The sequence below is a fragment of the Cygnus olor genome, chromosome 7, assembly GCF_009769625.2.
Source record: "Cygnus olor isolate bCygOlo1 chromosome 7, bCygOlo1.pri.v2, whole genome shotgun sequence".
Classification (NCBI taxonomy): domain Eukaryota; kingdom Metazoa; phylum Chordata; class Aves; order Anseriformes; family Anatidae; genus Cygnus; species Cygnus olor.
This window is the reverse complement of record NC_049175.1, coordinates 18286074-18308594: the sequence shown is the minus strand read 5'-3', so window position 1 is coordinate 18308594 and position 22521 is coordinate 18286074. Positions and strand designations below refer to the sequence as shown.

Sequence of the window (22521 nt, the reverse complement as noted above, 5' to 3'; positions counted from 1 at the left end):
TTCTCGGCTGGGCAGAAACACTCCCCCTGTGAGAAATCTGAGACTTTATAGAGCATGGCCTCACCTTCTTGTTTCTGGTGGGACCTGGATGCAGGATCCTGTTGTCCTCATGGTAATTGCTATGCTGAGGAGCAGAGCCTCATCCAACAACATATCTTCCACCGACTCTACCAGCACAGCATCAACCACCTGAAGCAGACAGTTGCTGCTTGGATGTCTTCCATGGTGCCAAGCTTAGTTCTTCACAAATTCCAAATTATTTGATATCTACGCAGTAATGCCCAGTCCCTCTCCTGCTATTCTAAGTTTCTGGAGGAGGTAGGCACCCCTCCAGAGATTTCAAAGAGCGTCTTGGTAGTGTGTTTTGCTTGTTTGTTTGTTTTTGTTTCAGTTAGGTCTCAGTAATCATTGTCTGCTATTGAGGCAGGATCTCAAACAAGGTCTAGCAAATGATTTTAAAGAAGATCTTTCCTCTCTACTTCTTGAGATGCAGAGCAGCCAGTTCATTAACCACAAACTTTCCACCTGCAGTCGCAAACATGCTTCAGTTTTCACATCTTTAAGGGGCTGTGTGTGCTATTCAATCTAATTAGAAGCACATAGTTCTGATGGATTATAATTTTGCAAATAGATTTTCTGTTTAATTAAAATTTTCAAGAGTTTCTCATGTCTCTGACATAGGCCATTTTCTCCTGAGTAAGACAATAGCTTCAGTGCTGAGAGTAGAAAGAAATAAGCAGTATCCTTGCTCTGTGTTCAGCTGGAAAAGCTGAAGGCAAAGAGCTCTTGCTCAATTCTGCATTGAATGGAACTGGGAATCAAGAACCATGGCAATGTCTCACAGGGAAATCTCATCCCCAGCAGCAGCTGATGGGACTTAGAGCTGTGTGACCTGCAGGTCCTGGATCCACAGTTCCTGGCTGAAGTTCAAGCTCCCTGTGGGCTGGGTGACAAGGTCTCACAGCTCTTGCTGGGCTCTTGCAGCTGAATGACCCTCTTCTTCAGTTTGTCAGTGATGTTGAATAGCTGTGACTGGAGCTCGGGCCATCTTGGGACAGGGCTGATCCTCCTGAGGTCCCTCAGACATTCCCAGGGAGGCTTTCTCTCAGAACAGATGGACGCATCCATCTTGGAAGCATGGCAATACAAGATGCCACTGCACAATATCCCCACTAAGCCTTTCACTGTGCTGCATGCACATTAAACAGCGCAGCATTCACCTGACTTGTTAGCAGTGGTCTGGTACAATTCACACTTCCATTGGCTTTAAGACTACAGAACCTACTTTCTGTTAACTATTGTGGAATACCAGCAGTTAACATACTTCAAATAACCTTTACAGTGGTCCTGTCCTGAATTTTTTCCCCAAGTGACTTTTTTTTTTTTTTTTCAGTCTGTAGGTGGTTGCCTTTCAGTGGTGAAGTGATCTCTAAGCTAAACTTCACAGCAGCCCTAGGATGAAGTTTACTATAAAAAATGGAAAATAGTGTAGCCAACAAGTAAAGTTTTGCCCCTGCTCATTTCACAAGATGATCTTGTGACAGTATTCCTCAAATATATTAACCATTCATGTGCTTGTTAGGGTTACAATAACATAAGCAACACAAAATTGAACTGATGAGCTGGAATGTAGAACAACAGGCCAGATTCTCCAAAGGTATAAATCAGGTGCTGACTTATACTAGCTGCAAAATCTGCCCCAACTGCAAGGAAACAGGAGTCTCCAAGTGAAAAATGCCTGGGAAAGCAGCATCTTGCATGTGATTGAGAAACTTATGTTCATCGTAATTTTCACAATATTCCTAAACTGAAATTGGTGTCAGTACCCACAACTGCAAGCAAAATCATTACCTTGAGAAAAATGGGAAGTGTCATAACTTTGTAAATACGGTGCTAGTTTTGTTCAGTATCTTGAAATACAATTTAAGGAGTGTGAAAATAGACAACATAGAGATTTTTTTTGGTGCCAACACCTGTGTTAGAAACGATGAAGTCTGTTCCCTAACTTTCAGACCCAGGACTCTACCAGTAACAGCTGTTTCTCCATTTGTATTTCAGATCTCCTCCTAGTTACACTGGGAGTCAAATCTCGTTTTAATTATCCTGAGTTAGATGTTTATATCCCCTTTTCTCAAATTCTGAATCTAAGGTACAGAGAGAGTTACCAATGTGTTCTGGAAACAAATTACAACAGAACAAAGTTGGTGGTAACCAGGTAGATGCAAATAACTATTCTCTCCTTTCTATCTCACACTAATGATTATATTCTGCCTTGTTTACATTTACCACCTCTTTTCCTGCAGACAGTTCTGAGAGTAAGCATACATTGTAGAGAACAAGTTGCAATTTCCCACCTTAGATCCAAGTGTTTCCAGAGCTCTGAGGTCTTTACATGTTGGAAAAGTATAGGTAAAAGTACTTTAAGTTGTCCTGTTTAGAGACAGAAACCTCGTACAATGCCTGGTTCCAAATTTCCACCTAGTCCAGAGACAGTGGGGCCGGAAGTTTCAGGTCTGTGACATCACACTTCATTACACTGGTAAAGAGCATCCCTGATTTTTCCCGTCATCAGTCCCTGGCAAGAGTGGTGTCTGTGTTCAGCTGTTCTGACTATTCTAACAGCGGGGAAAAGAGCTGACAGTGACTTAGTACTGTGGGAGCCAGACTGAGAGCACTGGGCTGTTCACTAGAAGTGCACGTCAGATTGCAGTTGGATGTTCTTGGGCACCTGAGACCCTGGTACACTTGACCTGGGCAAGATGGGGTAGACCCCATTTTGGGAAGAGCTACCACTTGGGTTGTTTCCCTGTAGACATTCCACTCCCCAGCCTTCTGCTTCTTTGTTCACCAGCTGGTCTAGGTTCTTGGGGAGCACTTCTTCCTGACTGGGTTCTTCCTCCTGTTAACCAGAAGAAATTGTGACCTGCTTTGTTAGCAACATAGCAAGAAGTCTAGCAGCACTCCAGGAGAGAGACAAGGTGTACATGATACTTAATAAAAACCCATTTGTTAAAGATCCAATATAACGTTTGCTGCAATGCTTTGATGAATATAGAAACAAGCATTAGACAGATGAGAAGAGAGACAACCCTTTTTGTCCTCTACAATAATGTTCACAGAAATCCTGTGTCACTGCTTGTGACCAGAGGAGGCTGGATCATGCAAAATTCTGACCCTGCCCAACCCTTTTTGTCTTGCATCAATGGGGATTTGAAAAGCAAAGATGATACCAGGCCCATTCACACAGCAGGGCTGGTCACCTACCCTGAAGTTGGTTCAAATGAGTGGTGGAGTGCTACTAACCTTCCTACCACTATCCAGTGGCTTGCCCATCAGGTCCTTCCTCTTGAGCTTGTTTCTTTCCAGGACTTCGAGCTTGCTCACCACTGCATCAATCTTGGAGCCAATGCTGTTTATGGACTGTTCCAGATGCAACACACGTTGCAGGAGGCTGGGGAAGACATGAAGAACTTTTACAACTTTTTTTCTTGCGATGAACACTAAGATTTGCATCAGTTATCCCATGGGCGATGGGCCAGATCTCAATCAGGAGCGAATGCTCCACATCAGAGATGCTGATTCATACTCACTGAACACATAACTCCCTGCTGCACTGGATTTTCGTCTGTAATCAGTGATTCTGCAGGGGATGGATCCCAACCAGTTTGGATTACAGTCCAGACACCTTATAATCACATTATTATTTAATGTTTTACCCTATTCTCTTTTCATGTGGCCCTATGCTTTCATGTGGCCCTAATTGCTTAGTGTTTCTCAGTAGCAGAATCAGGATACCCTCATTCTCTGTGCTGTATTTATCCAATGCTCCTGTCTTGGAACAAGCAGCCACATGTTATTCTCTGGCATGGAGGATGACATTTAGCTAGGCTATAAACCAAGGATATTTATTCCCACAGGGACTCTGTAAAAGTATCAACTTTCCCTGGGCAGGTTATCCAGGCTACCTTCTGACCTGAAACATGACAGCATATTGCTTGTGGCCAGCTGACAGCTGCAGAGTTTATTCAAGAAGCAGAAAAAAAAATTCTTAGCCTGATCTTTTATGCGAGCAAGCAAAACACATTACAAGAAATGCCTTGATTATTTCCTGACCTGATCAGTTACACGTATGCAAGATAAAAAGGGACAAGATCTTACTGCAACTGCTCAGCACCAGTGTGAACAGTTACATCGGGGAGAAAGCAGCAGGGATCAGACTGTTATTTGCAGAGGGGTTAAACTAATACCAGCACCAACATACACTTGGAACTCTTCTTTGGAGACCCAGCTGGCCTTACTGGCATGGTTATTCTTTGCTTCCACATAGGTCAGACTCTCATCTAAGTTGTTGCCACCATAGGATTTCCCCAAATTTTCAATCTCTGTATTCAGAGCAACCTGGAAGATAGATAAAGTTACTCCTACAAAACTGGATATTAGCTGTGTGACAGTTTCACTTTGAATAACACATAGCTTCACAGGCAGGTCACATACTCAGCTGCTATTCAGACAAAACTGGAGCTGTGTTGCCTGCTTCGTTTACACCACAAGCCCCAATAGTCCTGTGACCACTTTGGAATGATCTCTACCAAACAGAAAGTTTCTTTCCTTGCCCTTCTTTTACCCTTTTTGCCTCTAGGTCATGCTTCATCCGCTGCTGCTCCTCTTCATCAAGGATGTGGTTGCCATCTTTGTCAAACCTGGAGAAAGCTGCCGTGATCTCATGGTCTGCATGGCCCAGTCTGCAAAAGAACAGAAAGGGAAAGCTCAAGGCACTGAATTACGCAGGTAGGCTCTAACTGTGCAGGAACACCCATTTTGAAATCAGTGTATTGCTGCCTCCTGCAAGGGACAAACTTAAATATCCCAAATAGGAAGGAGACAGCAACACAACCCCACTTAGATCAGGAGATTAAACATGTGAGGAAAAATGATAAGAACTATTTTGTGTGTGTGTGCATCTGGCGTTGCCCCAGTCTGAGCTAACTGCTCTCTAGGTTTTGAATACCACAGAATTTAAATTACAAGTGTGACTGAGAGAAAGGGATAAATGGTTATCCCTCAGGTGGACTCACTCACTCTTTCAAACTGTTCTTGAAGTCCTCAAAGTCCAGTTCTTTAGTTCCATTCTGCAGTGCTTTCTGCACATCAGAAATCCGCTCCTTTTTCAGCTTCAACCTCATGAGTGTCCGGTTGTAACTCTGTTAATAAAGGTGTAAACGGGTATGGAATCATGTAGGCAGAAGAGTGAAAAACAAGAAAGAATTGAAAACACATATGGGTGAAAACAATATGGGTGGAGCAGATGCTGAGTAATGCAAGGAGATTTTGAGCTTTCCAGAAGTACAGATACAACGGGATAAAGTATGCCTCATTTCTAAACTAGCATCACTTCTTCAAAGCAACACCAACACGGTACCCAAAGTCTCCATGAGAAAATTTGTTGTCTGCTTTTCTCCTTCCAAATCTGCCTTTACCTGACCTTCCACTCATCAACTGCTTAAGATAATGTCTCAAATACCATTCTTTGCAAAATATTGGTTCTAAAGCATAGACACTTGTGAACTTTCAGGACCTTTTCTGGAATTTGCCCATGGGAAATCCAGATGTAACCCACCAGATTTGCATCACTGTAAAATGCTCAGATCATCAAAGCAGAACCTGTCACTTTATTTGTTATTGATCAAAGTGCACAGTATTAACTATATCAAGGACTGAAGGAGCTTTGTCAATAGACTATCCAGGGAAGGAAGGTCACTGAGAAACTCTACCAGCATTCTCAAGCAACAGGATTCCCCCAACCTTTGCTTTATCGTCTTCCGATTGCCAAAGCATCTGGAAGCTTGATCTATCCCAAAGGGAACTGTGACTTCTGTTGCTACTGTGCATGTTAGAAAGGTGGACCTGGAGCTGGCAACCATTTTTTTCTCTAGTAAATTCCACATAGGTCAGGAACTCCAAGAAAATGTTTCAGGATTTGGCTAGAAAGTAGAACAGCTTTTGCTATTCATCACCTGCTTCAAGATGTCTGAGAGCTGCAGCTCATCCTTCTGGCTTGAAAGTTCCTCCTTGACTTCTGAGTAGGTGTCATTGATGATGGCCAGAAACATGTTCTAGAGAAAGGAGAAGAAAATAGATGAATTAGCTTGAGTCACCTTGCCTGCTCCAGCAGCTGAGGCAGCAAGAGACAGACATAGCTGTGCAGAGTTTAGTTAAAAAAGCAGCTGTTTTCACATGGGGCATACCTTGCGCAAATTAAAGTGGGCAAAGGAAAGGACTGAGAGGAGGGCCTTGCAGCTAGAACAATGGCCTAAGATACATTTGTTCCCAGGTCAAACACCTTCTCTGTTAGCTTCTCCTGCAAGATCTTAAGTTACTTTTGTATCCCTGGTACTCAGAATTTAACATAATGAACAACCCTCTGGGTCCATTGCCTAGGAAAACAGCTGAACTTATCCTCTTGAATTCAGGTACCACATGAGCGGCATTCTCAGTCAGTTTTAGTCTTCAAGATAAATGATGGAAATATGGCCCTTAATCTCCCTGAGTATCAATCAAATCCCCAAATGCAATGAAGTGCTTTGTGTCTACTTTGGTCTATTTGCACCACAAAGCTGTTGTAAAGGAAACTTTCTTTCTCTCTAAGCATTTGCACTGCACCTAACACAGGGGAGGGATTGCTATGAGAGGTCTCTCCAACACTGCTGTCAAAACAGAGGCAAGGAGGCCTTTCTTACTTACCAGGAGCACAAAGAAGACAAAGAACACATAGGTGACAAAATAAATAGGCCCGAGGACCCTGTTGGCATTGTCAATAGAATTGTAGTCAAAGTCACCAAGAATGATCCGAAACTGGGTGAAGCTGGAGGAGAAGTAGAGCACAAGGTCACACAAAGGCACATACATTTATTCTACCTCCTAAGATAGTCTTGAGGAGAACCCTGAACCCACCTGCAGCCTGCATGGTCACAGGCAGAAGCCTGTGAGAGAGAGAGGTAACCTCTCATAGGACCAGATGCCAGAGGACTATGGAGCACAGGCTGAACAACACTGCCATAGCAGATGCCTCCCTAACATCACGTATTGCCTGACTGGGCACATGGACTGAAGGATTGTCCTTCTTAACTCGCTTCCCTGACACCCTTCCTAGGGTACTCATCTACCCACTGTTCTTGCCCCCATTTAAGGTATCCTGAACATTATTTGTGGGGCTTCTCTGGAAATTGGCCACTGAGATGACTCTGTTAAACAAACAAACCAACAAACAAATATTCTGCAATTAAAAAGAAAAAAAAAAAAAGGAAAATAGAGACAGAAAGGGACACACAGAGCATGAAGTTCTATGCAGAGAAAAGGGTCTTGACATCCTGGAGTCTGAAAATCCTGTCTAGGAAATGCAAAGCTCCATTTTGGATTCCTTACTTTTGGTCTATTGAGAGAGCTGGGAATGTTTTTCATGTCTAAGAGAGAAGAATATGGTTTTGCTTCCTCTTTGGTTCAAGTTGTGCCAATTCTGTGATGTTGAAATGTCTTCTTCTAGTAAGAAATTATTTATATTTCTTCTCCTTTGAAAACTTCTACCTTACATTCTTTAAGTTACTATATGGCTTAATTTAGGAAGCATCATGTTAAATTTGTGTTAAAATTGGCATATTATATGACTACTAACTTTCAGAATTACCTGTTAAGTTGAGGCAGAACTGTTATATTAAAATCAGATATAAATGTAAAATATATCAAATATAAAATAATTATTTTAGTTGGATAAGCATAGCTGTCAAATATCAACCACTATTATATTTAATTTTATATATTTAATATTAATTCCAACACCCTTATTTTTTATATTTAATGTTTTATATAAAACAAAAATAACAAACAGAAATAGTTTCTGACTTTTTCCATTTTGGTATTTAAAGCTAAAATCTTGATAAATGCATTACTTCCAATCTTTCTTTTGAAAGCCCTGAAGCAAAAAACAGTATTTGTATCAAATCTTTGTTTTTATTAAAATGCACTATCTGAGGAAAAACAGACAAGTTTTCAAGCAGCTGTTGTACACTGAAATGATGTGATCAGTGGCTTTATCTAGAAGCTAGAGAATTTCAAAGCTCCAGAGCTTCTATCTAGACCTCTTCCTTATTAAAGAGAAAACACTTTGAGCTTACCTCAAAACACTTATTTTGAGTTATTTAGTTCCTACTACCAGAATTACAGAGAAGTTGAACCTAAGTAGACCAAAAGCCACCTGCTGGTGTATAAAAACACAATTGCCAAGGTCTCAGCGGCAATCAGAACCATTCTACCACTTTTATGGACCCACAGCAGATGAGAAGATGACATAATGACCTGGTGAACAGAAACTATATTATCAACTCAGCTACAATACTTTTCTGCAGAATGGCTATAAACTACTCTGCATGCAAAGCGTCCTTGGTGTGCCTAACAACTCCACATCAGCTGAAAGCTGCCTAGACTACAGCAAAACAGAACTGAACTCTCAGCCTGAAAAGGCTGGGCTTTCCTTTGACCCAAAAGGCTGCTTATAAACACCAGACAAACAAAAATCTGTCTGTAACCTTCAATTTTCTCACTACATTCTTTTGTCCATGAGGATGTTATAGGTGTGGGACTGTGAGCAACTTTTTAGCCATCATGACTTTATTACATGAAATACAACGGGTGTCTGCTTGACATACATTTGCAATTGGGGATACGTTGGAAAGCAGTTAAAGTTCTTTTGATGACAGCTGGTAATGATGAAAATGTGTTTACAACTAATACACTTACATGCATTTAACAAAGGTACTGAAGTTTTCCACTTGTGTCCCAAAAAGAAGGTAACCCAGCTGGGCATAGGCAAAGAAGACAATGAAGAACATAATGGCAAAGCCCAGGATGTCCTTGGCACAACGTGCCAGTGTGGAGGAGAGCTGTGTCATTGTTTTGTTAAAGCTAATATACTTGAATATCTGCAAGAAGAAAGAACAGGGACAAAATTAAGCCAAACCATCAGCTAGATCAGTCTCTTTCCTACACATACGTGCTTACTAAAACAAGAGGTTATCTATGGCACCAAAGCACTGAGGAGACAGCCAAGCTGGGGCAATAGTGGCCTAGAGTTCACATTGTTTGTCCTGGGTGTGCCACCATCTTACTATTGGGTCGTAAATATATGACTGTTCCCTGTGCCAAATGAAAATGTGAAGAGGGAGTGCTATAAGGACAAATATCTTGAGGATAGTGAGGATAGCTGAATACAGCATGACTTTTCACCATGCCAAGATGCTTTGGTCAAAATGCAAGGTACATACCAATGGACAAGTCATTTCCAATTGCTGGGTGGCCACGATGAACATAGCATAGAATGGACAAGATTGTATTGTACTCAGCATTTTCAAAAGCCTTTTACACCACAGCTTCTGAACTCCCTCTCTGCCCTCTCCACAGAGCTGGCCTCAGAATGCAAGGTGAAAAGCTGCCTGGATTTACTACAAAACAGAGCACATGACGCTCGAGGAAATCCTTCCCTATTCTACAGCTGTTACCCTCATTCACTAAGAGAGATGGAAGAGTTAGCCCCCAGGGTATCAGGTGGAACAGGTCTGAGACTGGAGCCCAGGCACCCCCTGGCTCCCCTACAATACCTTGATCCAGGCAAAGAATAAGTTGACTGCATTCATGTTGTTGTACTGAGTCTGCCAGAATGCCAAGAACTCAAAGTCTGCATAGGTGTCCGGGTGTTTCAACAACTCCCCCAACAGTCTGTTCACCTCAATGGTGCGAAAGATGTGAAAACCAATAGCAACGATGGAGAGCTGTGAAGAGGAACGATCTGCAGTGAGTGTAGAAGTTAAAGTGTCCGCAGATATTAAAGTGCCACAGAATTACTTGGTATCACACTTCATAACTACACTCTACTGGTGGGGGATGGAAATAAGGTCCTAATGCACTGAGTGATGACCTGACTTCACACCCTCTCAATGATCATTAAGGAAAGAATTTTCTTCTAATACCTGATAGAAAAGCACATGTCCATTTACTCCGCCGGTCCATTTTTCTATTGGAGCAAAAAACGTGTCAGCTCTTGTCTTATCTAGACCAGTTTTCCCATTCTTTCATTAGTTGTGTCTCTTATACCCCTCTGCCATTTCTCTCCCTTCCCCCCCTCATTAAAAAAAAAAAAAATAAAGTGTGCAAGCATCCTCACCAGAATGACAACCACATCCAAGATGTTCCAGATGCTGGTGAAGTAATGAAGCTTGTGGATACGCAGCTCCAAAATCTCCTCCACCACATAGTAGAAGATGAAGACACAGAAGACAATTTCACAGGCAACAATGAAGAAGTCCCATGCACTGACATATCGTATAAGCTTGACTGTCCGGATTTGCCAGGAGGGGATGGCACCACCAGTGGCTGGAAACTCAACCACTAACCTTGAAGGGAACAAGAAAGCACTGATAATTACAAATGGTGGGATGGAAGCATCAAACCTGAGTATGAGCTATCCACCAAACTGTGACTGGAAGAGTTGCGCATGTGTTTATGCATTCTTCTCTCTGCTGCTTCACTACTCATGGCAGAAAAGCATGAAAGGTCAAAAGAAGTGAGTCTACTTGTGTCAGAAAAAACAGCTCTTCTTGCTAATCCATACAATATCTACTGATGCCGTTCAGTCCTACACCCCATAGTGGACCAGATTATTTTTGCATTTTAAGAATCTGTGGCATTAAGAAACAAGCAAAAGGCAGAAGAATTTCCAGTGGGACTCAGCCTACCTCAGAACACAGAACAGATTGATATTTGCATTATACACAGAGAAATCAATGAAGACAACTCGTGTCCCCCGATCCAGCCACAACTTCTCCTTCAAGATTTGCAGGGCTTCAGCACTCTCTTCTCTGGTCAACTTGAGGTCTATGTAGTATCCTCCCCCACTATAACTGGTTAGTCTTCCCCAGTGAGATGAGCCACCCAGCTCTTCCTCAGAATGGTACCTCCACCTGCAACAGACAAGCCATGAGAAAAGACATCACTTACCACCCACAGCCTTGGATAGGACCTTGCAGTCAGGAGAAATGAAACTGCATCTTCAAAGGACAGAGCAGTTTAATCAAAGAGCTGGCACATAACTCCTATTCCAGATCTGAGCTTACACCAGTTCTTCACTGTTGATAGATTTCCGATCTAGTGCTTCCCAGTAGAGACACAACACATCTTGCCATACCATGGAGGGAAAATTCTGCAGGCTCATTGGCTATGCCATAGCCTTGTTTGCTTTTAAGGTTATGCACAGAGTCTGTTGTATTGCTTCCTACCATGTTGCACACAGTTCTCTGCTTAGAACACTCTTGCACGCAAATTTCCTTATGAACAATAGCTTCTTTTTCACAGATCAAGACTCAAGCAGCAAGCAAGGGGTTATTAAATGGCAGCTGCCTCACTTTATTATAGAGGAAAATCCACATCAATTACATGAATCATTAGTAAAAAATAAATAAATAACCAAGTGTGATGGTGATTTCACATGTTATATTCCATCTCAGTGTAGAATTAGAAGTTAAGAAATCTGGGTCTTAAGAAAATGGTTCAGACACCTCTGTCTGAAAAAAAAAAAAAGGGGGGGGCAAAAAAAAGCTAGGAATAGGTTTTCAAGATGAAAGAGGTGCACTCCCTTAAAAACAGACAGCAATGTCTACCTAATTCTCATCTGGATTTCTCATGGCTTTCTCAACAGGTCCCACTCTAACATTCATCCTGTCTCTCCTCGAAGAGGCTTGATGCAAAGGACTTGCTGCCTCTAACTGCAAGGGGAATTCCAGCCTTGTGTGAGAAACTCACCCCTACCATTCATTCTGCAGCTCAGCATATCTTATTTTAACCAGAAGAGACTAATTTGGGGCAATTTAAAAAATGTAAAAATCACAAATATTCTAATCCCAAACAGCAGAGGATGTACTTACGCCGTTCCATTGACAAGTCCAAAGGAGAATCTTTCCTCCTTGTCTTCTGAGTATACATCATAGCAGCCTGAGATTTCCTCCTTGAAGTCATCATGGACCACACAGGAATTGTTCTTCACCTTCAGCTGTCGCATCCGTGGGACACCCAGCAGCAGGTTCTCATAATAGATGTATGACTGGGTATTGTGTGCTGCTAGGGACTCATTGTTGTACCACTTTGTCCAGTAAAGATTATCCAGAAGAGGACCTTGTGCATACTGCGTGAGAGGGAGAAGAAAGCAACTGGTTCATAGCCTACATATCAGAGGAATTTTCTTAGTCTGGGCTTGAGATAAGACCTGACCCACACTGCTCTACTGGTAGAGCTTGTGTTGCATATTTGCTAAGGAGGGGAGCCCCCATATGGAGCTGGGTGGAGCTGCAGGGTAGGAGATTGATGCTGTGCAGCAGGGTGGTGTGGTGGCTCCTCTCAGGCCTGTAACGTGCTTGCTGCACCTTGTTATGCTAACAAAGAGACAGGGGCCCTACAACCTCTTTGTCCCTTCCTCTTCAGGGAACACAAGTCTGGAGGAACTGTCCTGGCATGAGGTGTGAATTATTAAAACAAGGTGGACCAGTTCCCTGTAACCAGTGAGGGAAACAGTAGTGCCATAGTTCATTGTGCTTTTTTAATATATCAGAAAAAGGCAAAGCTAACTGACAATGAATTTCTGGCTGGCCGTTAGAGATAGGTGGTTGCAATATCTCAATGACATTCACCGTGGACCATATTATTCATTCTCCAGTTCTTTGATAAAAGTGTGACAGATCCCAACATCTTGTCCCCTTTTTATTTTCTTTGGTAAAAGTCAGTGCAAATTTTAATCCAGTTTCTCCATAAAGAATCTACAGGTCAGGTCAGGCCATGCATAAATTACAGGTTAACTACACTGATCCCACAATTGCCCATGAAAATGGAGATAAGATTATTACTAAGAGACCAGCATGAAGACATTAGACTGCAGGATTCAAAGCTATGTCTGTCACAAGAAAGCCTGGAATGGATTTTTCTGGACACACACAACACTTAGCCTAGTCAGTATTCTGGCTACAGTGCTATAATGTTTTAAATCAGTGTGTACCCTGCATGCAAATGATACCATATCTACTGCTAGTAGCTGGCAAGCAGCAGTAGAATGGCTTGCTGAAAGCACTAGGTAGCACATTCAGAGATAACTGAATATCCCACCCTAGCTGAGATTTCCAGGGCTCCCCATGCCAGGCCAGATGTGTACTCACCACCCAGAAGTCAGCCATACTGCCAATGGACTGGAAAGAGACACGGCTGTCTGAAGAGGTCTGCAGGAAGAGCTCAGACATCACTTTGGTGTAGTAATAGGCATTGGAACTTGTCATTCCATATGTCACTAAGAGAAGAGACAAGAGGAGGGTCCTCCGTTACACCTGAATATCGGAGCCTGGTATATACATTCATTTTCTGCATAGCTTCTACTGTCGTAAGTAAGCTGAGCAAGGCAGAAGAGAAGAAACCTTGAGAGCTCTAATCGCATTACTTTCTTGATTGCTTAAGGAGTTCAACTTTATTTTCTGCATCTTCCAGAATTTAAACTGCCAGACTGACAGATTTTAAGAGTTTAAAAGCCAAAGAAGACCATTGGATGATGCAACTGAACATCCTGGGTAACATTTTTTCCCCCTCAGAGAGACAAAATTTCTGAGAGAAATCTTCTTTCTCAGAACAAAGTTCATGATCTGTATTTTGTGTGCACTTAGTTCTGATCTAAAGCTATGAAGGTATAGAGACTACCCTGTTGTGGAAAATTCCAGGCAAGTTTTTGTGTACCAAAAAAAATCAAACAAGTATATGTTGTTTCGACTACCCAGAGCTCCTCCCTGCAGAAGAGCATCCATCATGGTAGTCACTAGGAACAAGTCCTACTGTTGAAAGGATACTGTGAAAATAAAGCAGCAGATATTCAACATCCACCTCCCAAACACTTCTAGATGAGTCAGTGTGCGACTGCATGTACGTCTGTGTGCATGCCCTGGTTCTTCAGGAAGGACTGTCTCCCTGGGTCAGTGTGATAGTAACTTGGGTTGGTATTGTCTGTCTCTCTCTCCTGCTACAGGGCCCATGAAATATAATCCTCTTCACTGTTCTGTGCCACAGGTGCTCATCTGTGATAATGAATGAACCTTCCCAAAAAACAAACAGTCATTGTTCTAACCACACAAAGGCCATTAGCATTCAGCACAGGGCTGCATTAAATCTACCCAAGAACAACACAAGCTGCCATCTGCATTATCACCTCAGCCACCTCACCAGCCTCAAAGACAAAAATCTCTCTGAACCCCGTGTCTCTGATCCCAAGAAGTTTCTAGAGCTGCTGTCTGAGGTTTGAACATTTGCTGTGAGACTAAATCTGAGGTTTTAACATTTGCTGTGAAACTAATCTTGCTGTGCAGATTCTTCCAGGACTGTGATGTCAACAGCTGGAGCTGATAATGTGGTTTGGGAAATTCTACTTAAATCTACCAGGTATCAATTCAGTCCAGAGCAATTGTCAGCCATTTTACTTGTGTGTGCAGCAGCTGTTCTGTGAGTCAACAACACACCTGCTTGCTGCAGTGATTATACGTACAATCAATTTAACACCTACAACTGGGTGAGGAAGTCTAATAATAAAAACTCACCTTCTTCCCCTCATGCTACACACAGAAAAGACAGCTATGAGTTAGGATATCTACTTACATAGACAAATGTCCACCAAGAACACAATATAGACTAGAAGCTCTCGTAGAGTGGTCTTCACATAAAGCTCTCTGTTTTCAGCTGTGTTCTCAGTGAGCGTAGTGCCCCACAGACCTGAGGGATGTAAAGAAAAAAAATGAGAGGTTTGATGGCCATTCTCAAAGACTATGGGAGGAGTCCTATTCCCAAAGAATGCTCCTGTCTTGTGAGTTACTAGATTTTTGTCACTTTCCAAAACAGAAACATTTTTCATCTCAAAACTTGACTAAAACTTGTTAAATAACCTATAAAATGAACAATTCCAGTGTGAACAAAAGATTTGAGGCTGACCAAAACTGAATTTTTTTGACCATTATGTTTTGCTAAATCACTCTTCATTTTTCTGCCAGACTTCAATAGGGACTGATCTTTTTCTGCCTGTTTTTCAGCTTACTTTTTGCAGAAATTCAGTCTTTGTCACAAGTTTTCCTGGAATGTCATAGTTTCACCTCAGTCATGCACATGCCAACATCTGACCTTTTGTTAAGGACTTCCATAGCAGAACTGCATCTGATTTTAGCTTTACAGCTATTAGTTCTTTTTAGGTATACTGAGCTATCAAGCTCCAAATATTTGTCCCTTGCTTACTCACACACTAGAAGATTTCTTGTATGTCATAAGACTCAATCAAATAGCCCAACTCAATATTTTCAGCACACAATTTAGAGCCAAATCGTGTTCAGGATGTCTATCAATGGAGCTCTGCTGACTTCAACGCAGATTTATACCAGCTAATGTTCTGATTTCTTCACACAGTGAAAGCAACCCATTAAACGTCATGAGGATTGATCAAAAAGACAGGAACACTTTCTTTAAAAGAAGCCTCAATATTTTGGTTTTGATGAACCGCCTAACACCATTAGTTTGTTTACTTGTTCTTGCTGTAATGGCTTTCTGTTGCGTTTTCAGAATCTCTCCTGAAGTTGAAAGGCATAAGAAATTCCACTTGAAAGCCTAGTGATGGAACTGGCATCAATAATACCCACAGTCTTCCTGCTTTCTGCACCTCCTAGAGAGCTCAACCCTGATACCTATCCCCAGTGGTGCACAACTATCATCCCCCTGCAAATCGGGATCAAAGATCCACACATCTAAAGTCACCTCAGGAAGAGGAAGGAGACAGGTTTTTTGCTTTGGAACAAGCAAAAGTGCTATAGCGCACATTCACTCCTGTCCTGACGATAACTCTTTGGCATCTCAACAAAGTACGGAGTTTTTTGCACATTCAGCTGCCATGATGGTTGCCACCCTCACTCATGATGGCATCCACCCTCACTCCTGGACAGACAAACCAACAGCCTGATCTGGCCATGCAATAGACCAGCAACAGAAATGAGAGACTAGAGAAGATGTGGATTTACTCTAGTGCAGGAGAGTAGCATGTAGTCTGTGAAAACTCCACAACAGAAACAAACAAAAATCAGTGGGTAACAACAGAGCAGAGACATTACTGCAAGTGGTAACAGTAAGGCTGAGTCAGCGTATAGTAAAGGCCAGCTACTCAGAGAAGGGCACAAAGTTCATTGTAGTCATTGGGCTCCTGAAGATTTGAATCTTATTCTCATTTTTTGTGTTATAAGCAACAAGAGACAAGAAGATGTTAGTGCACTCCACTGCAACAAAAGGTACTTTAAAGGGACGGAACTATGTCCTTGTGAACAAACACCCCATGAGGCAGGGAACCCCTAGTACCAAATGTTGAGAAAAAAGGCAAAGGAAAATAAGTGCACTCAGGAATACCTAAATGCAGCAACACTCAAATATCCTTGAAAACTTGGTTCAGAAACTGGACCAAAATTATACCTGGAGGACCACGAGTCTTGTCCCTCATCATTCAGGTTGCATCCTGTAATTGTGAAACTATACCAGTTGAGGTTTTATTTCAGGTGTTTCTTTAGGAAACATGCCATGGAAATATACCACCTCATATGTGAAGTATGTACCCGTCTGTGTCTCCTTTGGAACCTTCCAACCTCGGAAGCCTGGGAATTCATCTCTTTTGAACATGACATTTGGACTGAATGATACTCCCATTCTCTCCATACCTCCTGCCTTGTAGCAAAGATGACAGGACAGACCCAGGAGGCACAGAAAGACACACAGAATGAGGATGGTCCTTTTAGGTCAGCTAAAGATGATGTTCAGAGTAATGACGGTCTGTAGTGTGCAGCTTCCTGTACTACACAGATATTATGTACTTTCTACCTTCTGCACCCCTCAGTCGCCTTCCCCCGCAAGTATTGCTCTCTTCCCAATGGCTAGTAAATCCTTTCTACCGAAATATCAGAACTTTACCTCGGATGCCTCTGAAGATGTAGACGCAGCACTTGAGGAGAGGACTTGTCTTCCCATCTACAGCTTTGTTCTGCTCTGTCCGGTAGGGAAGTGGATCCCCCACCTCTTCAAAGTTCTCATAGGGATTCTCCAGGATGGACTTGGGGTTGTAGATGGCTCGAATCTTCAAGGAGGTAGAGGGAGAGCCATTGTAAACAGGATTATCCCAAGCTTTCTTCCCCACAGTCTCCAGTTCATGTTCCTCTGGGGCTTGAAAGTGGCTCTCAGCTCTGCTGTTTAGGTGAGAAGAGCTCATGGCTATTCACTGGCAGCAGAAGTACTAATTAGCTGGAATTGTAGATGTAGCCTGCCTGGGCTGGAGTTGAAAGCTAGCGGAAAGGGAATCAGTCAATGCCAAACAGCGTGTCTGCCTCAGCAGCCTGAGGGAGGGTGCACTACCAGCATCCTGCAGACAGCACGCATCCTCCCCCTGCTTTATACCAGCTCAGCTGGTGAAACGTATGGGAGGGTGGCACTGCCCCTTGTAAAAACCACCACCAGCCCTATCAGTCCCAGGAACAGCGATGTGGCCACGACACCGCCTCTGCTTCCAAACTGAGATAAGAGACGCTGCTGGAGCTGTGGGAAGGGGAGGCTGCCAGGAGACAGCCCCCGAGCTGTGGGGGAAGGCTGGGATTTACTTGGACCCCTCAGGCTGCCCGCAGCCCGGGTCAGCTCCAGCAGCGAGCTGTCTCAGGATGCCCGAGCAAACACCTCTCGGCTCAGCACGGAGCCTTTGCTCTGGGGCTGAGGGATAGCTCGAGTGGGCAGGGAAGGGTCACAGAGCAGAAATCCTCCCTCTTCAAGGCAGGCGGTGAGGACCCGGGCCAGGCAGGTCACCAGGTGGCGCTGGCAGCTCGCCCCGGGAGCCGCTGAGCCTAGCTTGTGGGATTGCGGCTCTGTAAAACCAGGCATCGCCTCCGCTCTCGGTTAGACACCGGGGTTCGGCCTTAAGCGTGATCCCGGTGAGTTTTCCCAGCTTCCTCTTTGCTACGCTACTGTTAAAGGCAGGAGTAGTGAGCAGGAGTAAACTCCTAGTGCTTGCTCTGGAAACCAGAGGCTGAGCTCTTCAGCTTCTGCAGGATTTTCATAAGCCCTGCGGGGTCTGCTTGCTCTGAGGCAAACCAGGATCGTATCAGGCAAAACTGGAAATAATAGCAGCTAATGGGTGTCAATATTCATCCACTTCTTGCGAAGTAGTCCCAGGCCTCATAGGTGCTGTGGTAAGATGGTAAAGGAACATCCAGTCTGAGCCTGCAGCAACTGGTAATTTGGTGGGTTGGAAGTTCATCAGTGGTCTGGGCTGGATTCTTGGGCTGAATTTGGTACAGTATTTGCTGGCTTTGGAATGACACCTGTCTGATGGTATCTTTCTGACCTTAGGCCTTATTCACCAACCCGCCATTCTTGTTGAAAGCCAGCAAACAGGATTTCTCTTCCTTCCTTGTCTCTTCTCTGGTGAAGTCTGTTTCTCAGCAGCCCTAGAAGAAACATTTCAAAGGTACCCAGGCAGAGTCTCTTTCTAAAACTAGAAATCATCTTCACAGTGGGATTCAGCATGGTAGGGGAACGAAAAAGCACAGCCCCAGAATTTTCCTTAAAATACCATGTGGGTCAGAGCGGTTCCTGCACTGAGCACTCATTCACTGCAGACAAATCCACTGAGCAGATGAGAGGAACAAAGCCACGGAAATGTTCAGCTAGGGAGGGGATAAGCTCTCTGTTGCTGGATAATTTGTTAAGAGCAGGCTAGGTGAAGCTCAGAGATGAGCTCTCTGTCAGCTGGCCAGCCACTTCATTGGGTAGCCCGTGAGCTATTCCTACCTGGCACATCGAGTCTTCATGCAGGATACAGTAGCACGCTGCTGGCCAGTGCCTCAGCTGGCTTGTGTTCCCCCGTGGGGCTGGGGATGTGCTTTCTTGGCCTTGCCATCGCTTCTCTTCTTCAACGGCCTGTGGCCACAGACCTGTTTCAATGAATAACAGAGCAATGCTAGCTAGCAAGGAGGCTGGCAAGAGACCAAAGTAAAACACTGGGTGTTGTTGACATGTGCTGCCAGGCATGTACATGCACACACTTTGTCTGGGCAAGAAATATGACTTCCTCCTTTTTATTATTATTATTTAAACAAATTAAAAGATGAATCATGGGAGGAGAGAGGGAGAAGAATATTGTTAGTTGTTGGATTTTCTAAATCATGGTGCATTGTTTGGATAATGTCAGTGCTTTGGCTTTATTTATATTGCTAATTTAAATGATAAATTGAAATAAAATGGTTAAGAAAAAAAATCAAGTTACCTTGGGGTACACTCGCACTTACTATTATTTTCTATCAAGATCCCCACCAACCCTTGTTAGAGAGCACTGAAGATCAGCACTAAACAGAATAAAGATAATTCTAGTAATTAATGCTGCTATTACAAAAAGAAAAAAAAGTCTGCAAGGAGAAGGATTTTCCTTTAATAGGCCACGTGGTGGACTTGGGAAACAACTGGCCTGCTTCTGCATGCATAAACCTCATATTCCTGCATATTCCTGCATATTGAGTTTATTCCTCATAAACTCTCATATTCCTGCAAGTCTCACAAAAAAGGCTTATGATTCTGAAAATGTTTTTCCTAATAATGTCTTCTGGCTTAATAAAATTTATTGCCTTTCCTTGCATCCCTTGTCTTGGTTATATCAACATCAGCTGGATCATCAACAGCTATCACTACTATTCTAACACCATCAGATTCTATAACATTCAGTTGTAGTTTAGCAGCAGCTGGGCAGGCATTGAAACTCTGGAAGTTTTGTGCCATTCAGAAAATGTTATATAATAATCTGCAAAGACCTCCGGAAACAGAAAAGACTGTGATGGTGGGAAATGAACACACATGCCAGGTACAGTTCCAGTGCTCACGGACTATCTTAGCAATTGCAATGCAAATTTGTGGATGCTAAATGTGCATTACCATGAGCCTGTAAACAATCTCTGAACCTGATCCAAACCTCCCCTTTTTCACTAGCTTTTCATGGAGTTGTGAACTAAGCTGATTTGGGTAGTAAAATACTTTTCTTTCATTGGCACAATACAGTTTGGTTTTCTTTAAAAAATATATTATTTAGTTTTTACTAAAAGGAAATAAGCTGTCAAAGGCTCTCAAGAAGATTGGCATCATAGCACATACAGAAGAGGTATGCAGGAACCTTTGAAGGTTTTTGTTTTGTTTTAAAAAATGCTGTTTCTCTACATGGCTAATATAAAGTGTTTATATGGCATGAATAAATCCACCCTGCTTCTTCACAGGGGATGAAATTTTTTTATAACATTCATTCATTGCAAAGCAAAAGTCCAACCACCTTCTGCACAGCAAAGAATAAAAGAGTAGGGATTTTTATTGCCCCTAAATAATTCAATTAACAATTAAATTTATCAGCAGTAGTTTCTTTCAAATTTTCCACTGTGAAGTTATTTTCTGTCATGATCAATATATTGTTAAACTGTTTTATAGGAGAAGTATAAGCCACAGCTAATTTTGCCATCAGTTGGTAGTGTGATGACCACATCCTGCCACAGATAGTGAACTGAGATAGAAGGACCTCATAAAGGAATAACAGGTTACCTATGTAGAGCTAAAATAGCATTCAAAAGCTAAAATAGCATTCATTTTCAAACAATCCAAATTTAAAAAAAAAAATCTATAAATAGTATACAGTAGAGAAAAGAGGAGTGAATGCGTGTAACACCACAATTAAATTATTATTTAATTTCCTGGTATTCTCTTTCCCTAAAAAACAAATCCTCCACCATAGCAGATATCCAAGATAGCAAAAAATTTATGTAAAAAGAATGTTTTCTGTTATTGAATTATCATGCACTTTAGCAGTGGATGTCAGGTTCTCACCATTCTTGATTTTAAAGCTGACGTTAATAAAAACAGTACCTTGCCCATGGCAGCACTGCTTGAGGTCATGCTCCAGCTCAAAATACTATGGCCACAGCCCCCAACCTCAAAAGGAAGGAACTGGCCCCACTCCTGGCTTGTGGTGGCCTATTTTACTTACCTCACACCACGATTCTGGGGCACCTCAAAAACCCCTTGCCTGGTGTCTGCAGTCCAGCCCCTCTGACAACTCCACACCCCTCCTTACCAAAGGACACAACAATCTCTGTGCCCTTTTCACTGGGAGAAAGGTGGCCCCTTAAAATTGGGAGCAGGAGAATGTAATGTAGGAACAAAAAGGAGCAACCTTATTGGATTTCTTTAATTTGGCAGAGAGGAGAGGGACATTCTGAACTTAAATGCCTTATTATACACAGTACATTGAGAAGGAATTAATCAGAGTAAAACACTCTCAAAGGTAACGAGATGGTACATTTGATTTTGTTTTCACTAAACAGTCCACACCCCTGCTACCTTTCTTCCAGTTCAGCTAGGATGAACTTGAGTATCTCTATTATTTCTAATTACTAAAATGTGATAAGAATTAAGCATGGAAAAAAAGCAGCTTTATTTTGATAACGTGCAATACAGTAAAAAATGTAATTTTAGAAATAGGTGAAATAGCATGTGTACCCTGGTCTTCCCGGGCACAGGAGAATTCACCATCCATATATGAATGTTATCATTTGAAACCCAGTTTACCCTCCTTTGTTATTCTTTCTCTGGAATTTGTGATGTTCAAGTTTGCAGTGTGGTACTCCAATGGGGTCTGGTAACACTGCAACCATGCCTGGGATTCCTCAGCCCCGCTACAGTGAGGGAAAAGGTCTGAAGCAGCCAGATGGTTTATGACTCTTAGGGTCACTCGCAAAAGCCCACTTCTGATTAGCATTCCACACCTACACAATTACACCACACAAGCAAAGCCAATTTTGCACTCTGTGCTACACCTAACTCACACACCAACAACTGTCCAACCAATAACAGTCCAAGACCTACCTGGGAACTCATCAGATTTCATCCCTTCACAATAGACCGCTCTTACGCCCTCTACTGCATCTCATAGACAAGCCGTCACAAAGTAAGCCATTCTTCCTGCAGTACTCCTCCAACATCAACAAACACCTGCATAAGGACTTCCACAACAACACTACCAGCTCCTGCGTGAAAAGCTTCATGTTCTCCTCAAGAGTCCACCCTACAGCAACTGCTGATGAACACACACTAGCCTCACCAAAGCCAAACACCACCACAAAAACCGCAAAGTTAAAATTGCATGTGCGGGGCTATATTGTAGGTGTGGATTAATGCAGAGGTGGGCTTGGAAGCTGCAGAGTGTACACCCTAATGTTTCATATGGCATTTTATTAGGGATTCTGTTCTCCGTGGGAGAAGCCTAGAAGAAGAGATTCTAAAGACAAGAATGGAACTGTTCTTCAGGTCTCTGAAGCTGAGAGTATTTAGTGGTATCTGTGCTGTGGATCTTCTTTTATATTTGCT

The 22521-nt window shown here is 42.7% G+C and overlaps 1 protein-coding gene across 3 annotated transcripts; it reads right to left on the bottom strand.

Annotated features, from left to right (window-relative positions):
• Positions 1 to 1508: 1508 nt before the first annotated feature.
• PKD2L1 (polycystin 2 like 1, transient receptor potential cation channel) lies at positions 1509 to 22223 on the bottom strand. Of its 3 annotated transcripts, none has more exons than XM_040564104.1 (17): positions 22021 to 22223; positions 18916 to 19058; positions 17053 to 17215; positions 14719 to 14832; positions 13245 to 13372; positions 11967 to 12223; positions 10782 to 11006; positions 10211 to 10439; positions 9648 to 9818; positions 8791 to 8972; positions 6742 to 6862; positions 6015 to 6113; positions 5080 to 5201; positions 4625 to 4742; positions 4262 to 4398; positions 3304 to 3451; positions 1509 to 2899 (listed from the first exon to the last, which is right to left on the bottom strand). In XM_040564104.1, the coding sequence occupies exons 1-17, from the start codon at positions 22040 to 22042 to the stop codon at positions 2687 to 2689; spliced, it is 2592 nt and encodes an 863-aa protein (XP_040420038.1). In that variant the 5' UTR covers positions 22043 to 22223; the 3' UTR covers positions 1509 to 2686. The 3 variants fall into 3 exon arrangements, with proteins under 3 accessions (XP_040420038.1, XP_040420039.1, XP_040420040.1); XM_040564105.1 differs by lacking the exon at positions 22021 to 22223 and adding an exon at positions 21143 to 21292; XM_040564106.1 differs by lacking the exon at positions 22021 to 22223 and adding an exon at positions 21022 to 21090.
• Positions 22224 to 22521: the final 298 nt, after the last annotated feature.